The 11818-nt window shown below is 64.3% G+C and overlaps 2 protein-coding genes across 3 annotated transcripts in view; one reads left to right on the top strand and one right to left on the bottom strand.

The window, feature by feature from the left end:
* Positions 1-416: 416 nt before the first annotated feature.
* NOB1 (NIN1 (RPN12) binding protein 1 homolog) lies at positions 417-3023 on the bottom strand. Its single transcript, XM_074839611.1, has 9 exons — positions 2907-3023; positions 2695-2827; positions 2473-2606; positions 2282-2353; positions 2035-2172; positions 1729-1947; positions 1294-1391; positions 1038-1182; positions 417-913 (listed from the first exon to the last, which is right to left on the bottom strand). Exons 1-9 carry the CDS (start codon positions 2982-2984, stop codon positions 644-646), a joined length of 1287 nt encoding a protein of 428 aa, XP_074695712.1. The 5' UTR covers positions 2985-3023; the 3' UTR covers positions 417-643.
* Positions 3024-3089: 66 nt separating this feature from the next.
* The window catches only part of WWP2 (WW domain containing E3 ubiquitin protein ligase 2), a 41423-nt gene continuing 32694 nt past the window's right edge, over positions 3090-11818 (top strand). The window contains exons 1-4 of one of the 2 annotated variants that reach the window (XM_074839609.1): positions 3090-3147; positions 6393-6476; positions 7193-7340; positions 7563-7681. In XM_074839609.1, coding sequence (XP_074695710.1) covers positions 3102-3147; positions 6393-6476; positions 7193-7340; positions 7563-7681 — 397 coding nt within the window. In that variant the 5' untranslated portion in view covers positions 3090-3101. Of the gene's footprint in view, positions 3263-6392; positions 6477-7192; positions 7341-7562; positions 7682-11818 lie in introns of both variants that reach the window. The other variant, XM_074839610.1, reaches the window with a different exon arrangement.

Raw genomic sequence — 11818 nt, 5'->3', positions numbered from 1 at the left:
GAGGTGGGGTGGCTGAGGCTCGGGTGCGTGTCCCCCTTCATGCTGCCCACCTGCCAGGAGCAGGAATTTTGAGAAATTACAGCAGGGCTAAGAAGTAACTGCAGTTACTTTCACTGGAAAAGAAGGAAGCAGATTTATCCAGAAGGCTTCCGGTGGGGTTCTGCCTTGTCTGGTGCCAGGGTCAGACGTGGCCATGCTGCAGTGGGGCAAACACAGCCCCCCCACCGCTGGCTTTTGCCCTCCTGGAGCTGCCCACCCTGCTGCAGGCGCTCGTTATCCACCCCCCTCATTAGCGCCATGGGACAAAACAACCTGAGAAGCCCTCCTGCCTCAGCCTCCTCTTCCTCTCAAGGCTCACAGGCTTCCCCAGCCTGTCAGTCTGGTGCAGGCAGCCTCAGAAAGACCAAACCATGGTGTTACAGGTTTTTGTGTTTTATTAGCGACACAGCCGTGGCAGGGAAGCCGCTGTCTCGCCCAGCTCCCCACGGGTCAGAGTCACCTCCAACCTGACACCTGTCACCCCCAGTCACGGCTGCGTGGAAGGGGAGGCCCAGCGCTGCCTTCAGAAGAGGCCTCACCCCGCCGCAGCCATCGGGCAGCAACGTGCAACACCCAGGCATGTGCAGAGGCCCCGTCCCACCCTTCACCTCCTCTTCACAAACTTCTTTGTCACGGCGTTGGGGTTCAGGCGCCTCCTGCCTGCGCCCAGGGCCGCGTCGCGGATCTGCAGATTGGCCGCGCGGCTGTAGACGTCGTTTTCCGCAAAGGGCGAGATCCCGGCGATGTAGTCGGGGTCAAAGACGTTGGTTTTCTGCCTGGCCTTGCGGGACAGTCGCTGCTGTGGGAAGCGCTGGTCCTCCACCAGGTGCGGGTTGCTGGCGTGTTTCCCTCCTTGCGGCGCCGGCAGCGGGTACTGCCAAGAGAAAAGTGGCAGTTAAACTTGGCTTGGAGGGACCTCGAGATGACTGCAGGCCTCCAGAGAACCAAGCAAAGGAAGAACTGACCGCAGGCCAGGCCTGTGACACGCAGCTACTCACCCTGAGTCCTCGGGGGTTCAGCACCTTGGGGTTGCGGGAGAAATGCATGTGGAGGCTCCCGTCATCGCTGACGCTCACTGCGACCTTCTTCAGGGTCTTGTTACCGCAGTGGGGACAGAAAACCTTGGTCATGTCCGAAGTGGTCCTGCAAGACAGGGACAGAGAGGGGTTTGCTGCTCCCTGAGCTGCGGAACAGGCTCACCCCCCGAGCAGGATCATCCCCGCCGGCTGTGCCGCTCTGTGCGCACACGCTCACCTGAAGCAGCCGTGGCAGCGCAGGATGTAGCTGCGGGCCTGGCGGATCAGCATGCCGTTCACCGCCAGCACGGGCAGGCCCAGCTGCAGCAGCACGTTCTGCAATGAGGAGGGAGAAACCGGGATACGGTGAGCTGGGACTGCCCGGGGCTTCAACCGGGGTCTGCCAGCCCAGGCAGCGAGAGGCCGACGGACGCGACGCCAAAGGCCTCTGCAGTGGAGAACACAGCCTGGTTTTAAGAAAAAAAGGAGGCTGGTTTTAAGGTAAGAAGCTGCTCTCCTCCTGCCCAAGGGACACAGCAGTGTGCTCCTCTGTCTCTACGCACAGTTTAACCACTGCAGAGTTCTGAGTAATTTGAGAATCTGCCCTCAGCCCCCCCCACCCAGCCCCCTGAGGCTGGAGCCAGGCCCAGGCCAGGCAGCGGCTGGCACCCACCTGCATGGCAAAGTCAGTGGTGACGCAGCCAACCTGGATGCCCACAGGAGCAGTGTCACAGTGCCCTGTGTCCTGCTGCGCCTGCTTGAGGTTGCTGGGTGTTATCCAACCCTCGTCGTCACTCTCTTCCTCGTCCTCTTCTTCTTCAGCGCTGGCCCCATCCTCAGAGCTCTGGTGCTCCTCGGTGGTCTCTGGGCTAATGGAGAGGGCTTGAGATTTCTGTGGAGGGGGAGGAGAGTGTCAGCCACAGCACAGGCCACGCTCCGGTCCAAAAGGGCCAGTGTGGAGAGGCAGCTCCGGTCTCACCAGCAGCTCCTGCAGCTCCTCCTCGATGCTGGGCAGGGGTGTTCGCCAGTACAGGAAGGAGCTGAACTCGTTGCTCTCAGAGGGGATGGGGCTCCTCTCGGGACTGGGCTCATGTTGGCCCTTCCCTGGGCGCTTGTGCTGTTGGAGCGGGAGGACACACAAGAGAGGGGGGTCTCTCGCCTGCTGCTGCCCGTGGGCTCTGGGGGGCTGTGTCCCTGTCCCCAGGGCCGTGTCCCCCATCCCTTACCTTGGCGGGCAGGTGGAAGCCGGCGATGTGCAGGGGGGCCTCGGGGTGCCGCGGGGTGGAGCTGAGCCGCACCTGGGGAGGCAGTGTAGTGGGGGGGGGTGTCGGCGGGGCGCCCCGGGGCTGGGCCCCCATCCCCGGGGCTGGGCCCCCATCCCCGGGGCTGGGCCCCCATCCCCGGGGCTGGGCCCTACCTTGTCCTGGGGCTCCCAGCGGAGGCAGCCGGGGCCGCCGGTCTCGGTCTGCAGCTGGCAGGTGAGGGCGAGCACCTGCAGGTCGGCGGCCGAGAGGCTGGGGTAGTCCCCGGTCTTCTTGGAGAAGTCGGTGACTGTGGAGCGAGGAGAGGGGAAGCCGTCGGGCCGGGCCGGGCCGCTGGGAGCCGGGCCAGGGCCGCAGAGGCGCGGCCCGGTACTCACCGAGGCGCAGGATGTCGTGCCGCGGGCGGCGGAGGCGCAGCTCGCAGGGCAGCGCGGCCAGGCGGCGGCGCGTCGGCCTGTCGCGGATCTCGGCTAGCACCTCGGGCACGGTGTACAGCGTCTGCGCTATGTCCTGCGGGCAGCACCGTCAGGCCGCGCCGGGACCCCTCCCCGGTGCTTCCCCCCTCCCCGGTGCTCCCCCTCCCCGGTACCTGCAGCGGGGCGGCGCTCAGGAACGCGCCGGTGTCGGCCACGACGTGCGGCACCCGCGCCATGTCCGCGCGCCCCATGGCCGCCGCCGCGCGGGGCACGCTGGGAGCTGTAGTTCGCGCGGGGCACACTGGGAGTGACCCCGCCGCCGCCTGACTGCTTCCGGGTGGCGCGGTCAGGTGACGGGCTTGTGTCACATGACGGCGGGTGCTGGAGCCGGAAGCGGGAGCGGAGCGGTCGCCGGTAACTCGGGCGGCGGGACGGGGTGGGGGGAGGCTGCGGCTCTCCGGTGCGGCCCGCCCGACCCGGTCCCCCTGGAGCCGCGCTGCCCGCCCCGGGGCGGGACCGGCCTGGCGAGGTGAGGCCCAGCCCGGGGCGGTGGGGCCCGCGGGGAGGGCTGGGCTGGACTGGCCCGGCCGCCGCCTCTCCTTCGCGGTGCCCCCGGGGCGGTTGCGGCCCGCGGAGCCTGGCCGAGGCCGGGACGCGCTGCCCGCTCTCGCCCTCCCCCGCGGCCGTCGCGGCCCGGCCCGGCTCTGCGCGGGGCGAACCGGCACCCGGCTGCGGGGTAGGACCCGGCCCGGTGCTGGCGGTGAGTGGCGGGTGCTGCCCCGGCCCTGCCGCTGCGGCGCGGCCCCGCGGGTAGAGCCTTGCGTTAGCGGAGCGGCGGCCCAGGGCTGCCCGCGGCCCCGGGGGACAAGGCCGGGCCGCCGGCAACGGGAAGCCCGGGGGAAGCTGCGGAAGGGATGCCTCGACCTTCTCAAGGGGGGACGCCTGGGCGTGTGTGTGGCGGTGGGGGAGCGCCCCGGGCCCGCGCCGGACCCAGACCCCCTCGGCAAAGGGTGTGAGGGGTGGATGGAGCGTGGGGGAGCGGGGAAAGGCCAATCGGGGAGGGAAGCTGTGCCTGGGGAGTGGCACTGAACACAGAGGGGCTTTCTGGTAGTTGAGAGGTATTTAACGTGCGAGTGATAGCGAAATGGCGTAGAGTCAGGAAGAGAGAAAGTGGCAAAAAGAGTCAAGATTTAAAAGAAAAAGCGATGGATGCAGCCCAGAGGGGATGGGTCTCTGCGGTCATATTACATGGGAGGTTGCAGTGAGGAAAGTGGTGGCTGGTCGGGCCCGGGGCCCTTTTCTGTCACGGGATGTGCGGGCGAGTCTGTGAGCGCAGGGCAGGCGCGTCGCGGCAGCTCTGGTCTGCGCCCCAGGGCTGGGGTACGGTGGGAATAGGGGGGAACGGCAGGGCTGTGAGGGGACGTGTGTGTGGAGCAAGGGCTGGGAGGTGGAAATGCCTCCGTAACCGGTAACGCTCGATGATTAACGAACCCCAAACCGCCTTCTGTGGCGGAGCTGGCGAGGCTGCCACCGCTGCGGCTGGAGAAGAGCAAAAGCAGCGGCAGCAACTGTGAGGGAGAACTGGGGATCCGGGGTCCCTGCTGTGGGGGAGTGACCCTTGGGTCTTACCACAATAACTTTGAGACACAGGTCACCCATGTTAGTGTAAGAAAGGCTCTGAAGGATAAGTTCACTGGTCGGTTTAGCCCAGGAGCTGGTCACAGAGAGGTGCAGGAGGTGCTGCTTCCGAGGGGCGCGTGTGCCTGGCTGCTTTCTGTGGGCTGCTAACGGAATAAGTGGTGATGTGGAGCTGGGGAGTCATAACAAACACGAGGAATAGCAGTAACCTGAGGGAAGGCCGGGGCGCTCTGTGGGCCAGGGTAATTGGAGTAGGACTAAGTGTAGTAATAGCAAATGTAATTAGTCTTGTGAAGGACCTCCCTCTCTAAGGCAGCTCTCCCCCACTCGTGAGGGGAAAAAGATGGGCCTGTGTTAGTGAACCTCTAGCCACCGTCTGATAGAGCTGAGGCAGCGGCAGGTCAGGTACCAAACGAGGTTTTCCAGGCAGAGGGGGATTGTCCAGGGCACTGGCTGGGTCTCTGTGGAGCACAGGGTGGGTTTGCTGTGCTGGGGGGTGTGAGGTTGCATGGGGCTGGGAGAAGAGGGTGGAGAGTGGAGACTCTGGTTCGCGAGAGGGGAGTTAAAAAGGAACCTGGCTTTGGGATGGAGCTTGGTAAGGTCTAGTGAGGCTGTGGGGAGAAGTCAGGAAAAAAAGAAACTCCTGCAGAAGGAGGGAGGTGGCAGAGGCTGGAGATGCTCTTCTCCCCTCTTCCTACTTCCCTCCCCCTGGTGCTGGCAGGCATCCCGGGGAGCTGGCAGGAGCACCAGGGGTGCTCGTGGCTTTGCTGGCCTGGGAGGGGATTCTGGTTTGACCCTGTCTGAGCCCTTGCTGCTGCCCCAGGCAACAGGATTAAGGCTCCTCTTTGCTCCTGCCCATGGGCGGGCAGCAGATGCCCCTGGCTGCCCCGCCGTGTCGGGGGCTTGCCCAGGCAGGGACCCTGTGGTCCATGACCTTGATGCCCGCCCTTGGTGTGTCCTCTCCGGCTCCTCTGCCCGGGAAGTGCAGCGAGGAGGGCTGCTGCCTGCAGGCTCAGGAGGTCGGTGCGAGTCAATAGCTGACTGTGGTCCCAGACCAGGCACCTCGTGCTTCTGCGTGATACGTGACCTCATCCTCCTGCTTCATGGTCAGCCGTGTCGGCAGAGGCGCAGAGGTGCCCAGCCACGTGTCCTGCCAGCATTCCCGGGTGTTACAGCCGGTGTCCTTCCTGCCCGCTCCCTGTCCCTGGCGGGTGACTCCAGGGGGAAAGCTGCAGCAGAAGGGGCAGGGGGAAGCGCTGTGCCTGCGGTGACAGTGACGTGGCGCCGGAGAGCGAGGAAGTGGTGAGCGCTCAGGGAAGTGGAGGTCTGGGCTTGTAGCCTGCTCCGCAGTGTGATCCTTCTCTGTGTTCAGAGCAGCTGTGGTCCCTGTCCCCTCCACAGTGTGTTAGAGTTTACAGGACTGATTTTTCTGTGGGATTTTGCTGCCAGGAAGTGACCTGGACTGTCCATGAGGGATGCAGCTGCTTCCCCACACCATGACCTGACCTTCCTCTCTTCTGCCGGTGTTACTGCCTCGTCCTTTCGGAGGGATCCCTTGTGTGGTGGCCACACAGGCTGTTCATGAGCCGGTGTTGCTGCTGAGCAGCACAGAGCAGGGCGTGAGGCAGCGTTATCCGCTGAAGGCTTTGGAGAGGGCTCTGTCCTCATACCGGCTGTGGTCGGCAGCGACCTTTGGGTCAGGGTGAGGTGTGGCCGCCCAGATGGGGTGTCCAGAGGGCTGAGCACTGCCCAGCTTGGGATCTCTTCGGGCCGTGGCGGTGCCGTTGGAAGGGGGTTCCTCTCCCTAGGGCGCAGCGAGGGCTGGTTTATCAGGAGAGCGAAGCTGTGTTTACCAGGTGTGAGCCTGTCCGTTGCTGAGTCTCCCTGCCATGCAGGTCACTTGCAGTAACGGCCGGGCTGTGTTTGGGCCCAGAGGGGCTGAGCTGGGACTCCAGTGCAGCCCCAGCTTCCCCCACACGGTGGGAGCGGTGCTGAGGTGTCTCCTCTCTCTCTGCTTCCAGCTGGGGGTGATGCCATGGCCGCTGCCAGCTCCAGCAGGGCCAGGGCCGGGCCGCCCTGCGAGAAGTCCCAGCTCTCCGTGAAAGGTGGGTCCCGCTGCCTCGCCGGAGGTGGGGCCGGGGGTCCCGCGGTGGGGAATGTGGATTTTGGGTGCCTCTGCTCTGGGCATCTGCTCTGCCTGCACCCCGGCTGGGAGACCTGGCGGGGGGGAGCAGGAGCTGGGGAAGGCCAGCCCTGCCCTATGTCCCGTGGGCACCCGGGGAAGCGGAGCGGCTGTTGGCCAGGCTCTTGCCACCTCCCCTCCCTGGTTGCCGCCGGGACGTGGCTCCGTGGCCCTGCCAGGGCTGCGCTGGTGCTCCCGTGGCCGCGAGATGGCTCCCAACGCCGGGAGCTGCGTCCCTGTCCCTGCCCCGCAGCCCCTGCGCAGGGCAACGCTGGCCCAGGGGCTGCCGAGCCTCACCGGGTGCTCACCCCTACTCAGCGGCTCTGGCAGAGCCCCCTTGCCCCTACCTTGCCCACAAGCCTGGGGCGGGGGGTGTCTGTGGGGACCGTGACACTCCTGCAGCCTTCGGCTGTGGGTGAAGCTGGGGATAGGCAGCGATCGGGGGGTGACGGCAGCACCTGGATCCAGCCATTGCTGCCATCAGGAGCATCGCGTCCTGCTGCCCCTCTCCCCAAAGCGCTTTGGCTCTGCGGGGAGTCAGGGCACCCCGAGCTGGCAGAGGTGGGGTGTGCATGTGTGGGGCAGGGGACGGGGTCTCCCCTGCGGCCACCTGACCCTCCGCCTGTCCCTCCTGCCCAGTTGTGTCTGTGAAGCCCAAGGCGCACAGCCGCCCGTCACGGATGAACTGCTATGTGGAGGTGGCAGGCGATGGGCTGCCCAGCGAGACCAAGAAGACGGGGAAGCAGATCGGGAGCTCTGAGCTGCTGTGGAACGAGATCCTCATCCTGTAAGTCTCCTGCTGCAGCCCACAGTGCCATCAGCTGGGGCCACTCGGATGTGGGAGATCTTTGCCCCCCGGGGAGGGCGGTGGGAGGAGGGTCTGCCGTTGCCCTGTGGCCTCGCCTGCCTCCCTCCGCTCCCTGGCTCTGGCAGGCCTGGCACTGCCGACTCCCCGCACGGGGAGCAGGCTTGAGGCCACGGTGATGGCCCCCTTCTCTGGTCTCTGCAGGAACGTCACTGCTCAAAGCCACTTGGATCTGAAGGTGTGGAGCTGCCATACCCTGAGGAACGAGCTGCTGGGCACCGCCTCCATCAGCCTCAGTAACCTGCTGAAGAGCGGCGGGAAATGTACGTACAATCCGGACCCCACCGGGGTTCCTCGGCCCCTGCCAGAGTCCTGCTGCCTCTCCTGCCCGCAGGCGCACGGCAGCGGGGAGAGGCCGTGGCCACAGCCACTCCTATGCAGTCCCCGGCCCCGGGGTGGGGAACAAGGCCCCATTGTGCACCCTGAGCCGCCCGTCAGGGCTGGGGCATGACGGAAGCCGTACCTCCGTCAGCCAGGGTGCCGCAGCCTGTGCGGAAACACAAACCCCTCAGCTATTTGCTGCCATTTGTGGTCGCCAGAGTGTGGCTCGTGACAGCAGCTACCACATAAAGGCAGCCATTCAGGGCTTGGGCTGCACAAGCGGCTGCACAGGGCTGGAAAAGGCTTGTTCTGTCTTTTCCAAGCAAAGCTCTGCTGCTTGCGAGAGACAGACCTGGTATTGAACAGGGAGAGGGGCCTCCTGTGCCCTGGGGGGGTACGGGGCTGGTTGGGGCTCTCCCCTGTGCCAGGGGTTGGGGTAAGCTCCTTCCTGGCACTGCCAGGCTGCCGTGCCCCGGGGTGGCACTTTGTGGCGCTTGCTGGGCCACGCAGGGAGCCGGGCTGCTGCAGCCAGTTCTCTCGCGAAGCCCATGAGGACCTGAACGTCTGCCCTGGGTAGTCACAGGGCTGGGCCATTGCTGTCAGCCAGCCTGCGGTGGGGGTCTCTGCCCCAGGGGACCCTCCCCTGCAGCTTTTTCTTCCCGAGGTGTGTGCAAATGCCGGGCCAGGCTCCCGGAGCCAACGCTGCTCCCGCCCTACCTGCCTGCTCCTCTGCAGGGGCACAATCGGCTCTTTCATTAGCGAGCGTCCCAGGGGGCTGTGTGGAAAATGAATGGAAAAGGCAACTGGCTGTTCTAGCTTGTCCGTTAACATCCACCAGAAAAAACGTGTCAGATTTTTCCTTGACACCGTGGGCTGGGAGGGAGGACTCTTAAAGCTGCAGAGCTTGCCCTGCCTTGCCGGGAAGGTGTTGCTGTGGGCTGGGAGCAGCCAGCACTGCCCATCTTGTCTAGCCTGGTGTCTGCTCCCCGTCTTTGCAGTCTCGCTGCATGGCCTTTGGGCTTTGCTGCAGCTCTGGGTGGGCCAGAGACCACCAGCGGTCCTGTGGGAGCCCGCGTCCCCGGGTGCCTGGGAGACCCTTTCCTGAGAGGGCTCCTTGCCCTTCCCTCTGCTGGCCAGCCCTGGGGAAGTGGCCAGGTCATGCAAGGCCGTGCAAAGGGCATTTGGGATCTCAAATCATCCTGAGTTCGACCATTAATGCCCTAATGCAGCCTGCGACTCCCTGCCTGGGGAAGGTAGCAAAATGTGCGTGCCCACCGCCGCTGCCAGGCGCCTGGCCATCCTCTCCCCATCCTGGGAGGGCTGCTCCTGCTGGGCAGCAGACCCTCTTCCCAGCTTAGTTGGGTTTGTTGGGGTTTTGGTGAGGTTTTCTGTAAATCACTGCTACGTGAGTGTAGCTGCAGCCTTTGGTTTATGTTCCTGTAGCTGTTCGACGTGGTGGGGAAGAATCATTCTGGTTGCTCTGTGTTCGGCCAGGGGTGTTCTCGCTGCCAGTGACATCCGTGGCCGTGGGTGCAGGGCTCCCGCCTGCCGGGAACACGCTGGAGCTCCCCCCATTCTTTCCATCGGCCCTCCTGCCAAGCACACCTCGCTTCAGGTGGAAGAGTCTTGGCTCTGAGGCCTGGAGCCTGGAAAAAGAGCTCAGTGATGAGCCCGCTCGGAGCTCTGAGCTCCCAGGAAGGTGGGGAGAGCCTGCTGGAGTGAACAGCTGGGCAGGAGCTCCTGCTCCAGGCGGGTCCAGCCCTGCTTTCGGGCTCGCAGCGCTTCCCACCGCCTTGGCAGGCGCCTCTGGGGCCTCTCCTCTGGCAGGCAGCGCCCTCCCGCTTTCGGAGGGGATTGGCCAGGGAGATGGAGAGGTGGGTAAGAATGGGCTCAATCACAGAAAATGAGCTGGAGCCTTCCACAAAGCTGAGCTGCTCCCAGGGCTCCTGTAAAACAGCTAATTTGCAATGGCACAGCCCCCTGCCCCGGCCCCCGAGCTGCTGCCTGCTGCAGAGGCACCTCTTTGTTCCCAGGCTCCAGGAGCTCCTCGCCCGCTCCTCCCGCGAGGCCTGAGGAACGTCCCCAGCCGGCCTCACGCCACGGTCTGTGTGGAAGCTGATACTGGGCCTTGCTGGTTTTTGCTGGTCCCCCTGTGTGCTGAGCAATGTTTGTCTGTGCAGGCGCTGGAGCGAGCCAGGCTGCTGCTCACAAATGAAGGCGCTCGCTTTTATTGCTTGCTGCTCGGGTTGCAAGTTACATCAACAGGCTCCTGTTTCTGGAGTGGCACCACATGCCAGGGTTTTACAGATCCTGCAGAGCCTTTGCTTTCCCTGCTGCTGTGCCCCAGGCAGAGCTGCTGGAGCTGCAGCCTCGTGAGAGCCTCTGGGAAGCCAGCAGCAAGCCCCTAAACCTCTGGGAAGCTGCAGCTGCCCCCTGCCGCGTTGTGGATAAGCTGTCAGAGGAGCTCTGCTGCATGGCCCGGCAGCAAAGGCTCTGAGGGAGGAGTCGTGGAGGCAAACCCTCAGCCCAGCTGAGGTGACTGTTCAGTGAGCTGGCTCTGTAGCAGCTGGGCAAGAGTTCTGTAAAACAGCTTGTCCGAGCCAGTAAGTCGCAGCGGGGGTTGGGCTGCGCCTACCCCGCATCACCTTTCGGGCGTCGCATCCCGAGTTTCCTGCAGAGCTGGTGGGACTGTGACCACCAGCACGGCGCCCAAGCCCTGGCCACCTCCAGGCTCTCTCTGGGTGGGAGGCCAGCGAGGAGACGGGGTCCGCTGGCTCCAGTCCTGCCCTACGCTGGCCAGGCTGGTTTGCAGATGGCCAGATGCGCCTGGTCAGAGATAATGGGCTTTCTGGCTTTCTCCTACCATCTGATCTTCCCTCCAAGGGCTGTGATGGTTCAGAGAAAGGAAGCAGAAGTCCAAGGTCCTCCCGGTTACACCTGGCAGCTCAGTGGAGTGGGACACAGTTGTCTCTAAGCCGCTGGTGGCTGAGACTGGGTCAGCAGCAGGGACAAAGCTTCCCACTGCCGGGGGAGACTTTTACATTTTACCTGTGACGGTAAAGGTTATCCCTTCCCCTAAACTCTGGGTTCTTCCTTGCTTTAGGGATGGCTGTGGAAGGTCTGACATCCCCCTGCTTCTTCCTGGAGGGGCTGTAGCCACATCATGGAGTCATTCCTTCGGCTGCCGGCATGCACAAAGGTTGAGCTAGTCTTAACCTGCCGAGCACCAGGGAGGTGGGTGCTGCACAGGGTGCTGCCTGCCAGCCCTGAGCTCTTGGGGAGCCCCAAGCCCTGGGGGAAGCCGGCACGGCTCAGTGCTCCCGGGGCCAAGAGGGGCCCCACTGACATGACGTTCTGCCCTGCTTTCTCTGTCTAGTGCCAGGGCGCTTTCAGGGCAGGGTTCTGGCTCTGGGATTTGATTCTTCCGTGGGTTGATGGGGGGTGAGGAGGTTGCTGGCTGGAGCACGTGGTTGTCAGGGCAGCCCAGAGAATCTGCTTATCCTCTGTCTGCATAAGCAGCAGTCCCGGCAGCTCCCGAGGGGCGATGGTGGATGCAGCTTTGATCGCGTGGAGCTGTTTGAGTGGAAACTGCCCTTCGCGTCCAGTGGAACTGTGCAAAGAGAGTTTGGGGAGCCAAGAGGGTGGGAAGCGCTGTCCAGCTCTCTGTCTGGAAATCCTGGCTGCGTGTGTGACGATGGAGCCTCCCCACCCGGGGAAGAGGCAGAGGGGCTGCCCCCTGCTGCGTGGCGGCTCTCTGGTGCTTGTGCCCCTGGGTGTCAGACGCGTGTGGTTCCTGGAGGTCCCGAAGGGCTCAGGCTCAGCCCGGGGCTGTTATCATGCTGGCTGCTACCAGCCTCGTTTCGTGGAACCGTAAATCCGCTTAATGGGCTGGGTGGGAATTCCAGCTCACCTCGGCTAAATGGGAGCTCTGATGCTGCGTGCGGGGCACTGGAAGTAGCTGAACTGAGACCTTATTCAGGACCAAATCACCCCCGACCCCCTCCCAAAATAATAATAATCCCTCTGACATTCTGGCTGCCGGCAGGACACAGGCAGCCTTTGTGCTCCGCCGTTCAGGG

The sequence above is a fragment of the Strix aluco genome, chromosome 14 (assembly GCF_031877795.1).
Source record: "Strix aluco isolate bStrAlu1 chromosome 14, bStrAlu1.hap1, whole genome shotgun sequence".
NCBI classification, from domain to species: domain Eukaryota; kingdom Metazoa; phylum Chordata; class Aves; order Strigiformes; family Strigidae; genus Strix; species Strix aluco.
Note: the sequence above shows the minus strand (reverse complement) of the source record. Positions and strands in the feature narration are given on the sequence as shown.

Excerpts from the sequence above, each read along its gene's own strand:
- NOB1 (XM_074839611.1), bottom strand. The coding sequence starts at position 2,984 with ATGGGGCGCGCGGACATGGCGCGGGTGCCGCACGTCGTGGCCGACACC. Across the intron at positions 2,828-2,906 it reads TGAGCGCCGCCCCGCTGCAG|GACATAGCGCAGACGCTGTA; the intron begins GTACCGGGGAGG and ends TGCTGCCCGCAG. Across the intron at positions 2,607-2,694 it reads GCACGACATCCTGCGCCTCG|TCACCGACTTCTCCAAGAAG; the intron begins GTGAGTACCGGG and ends CTCGCTCCACAG.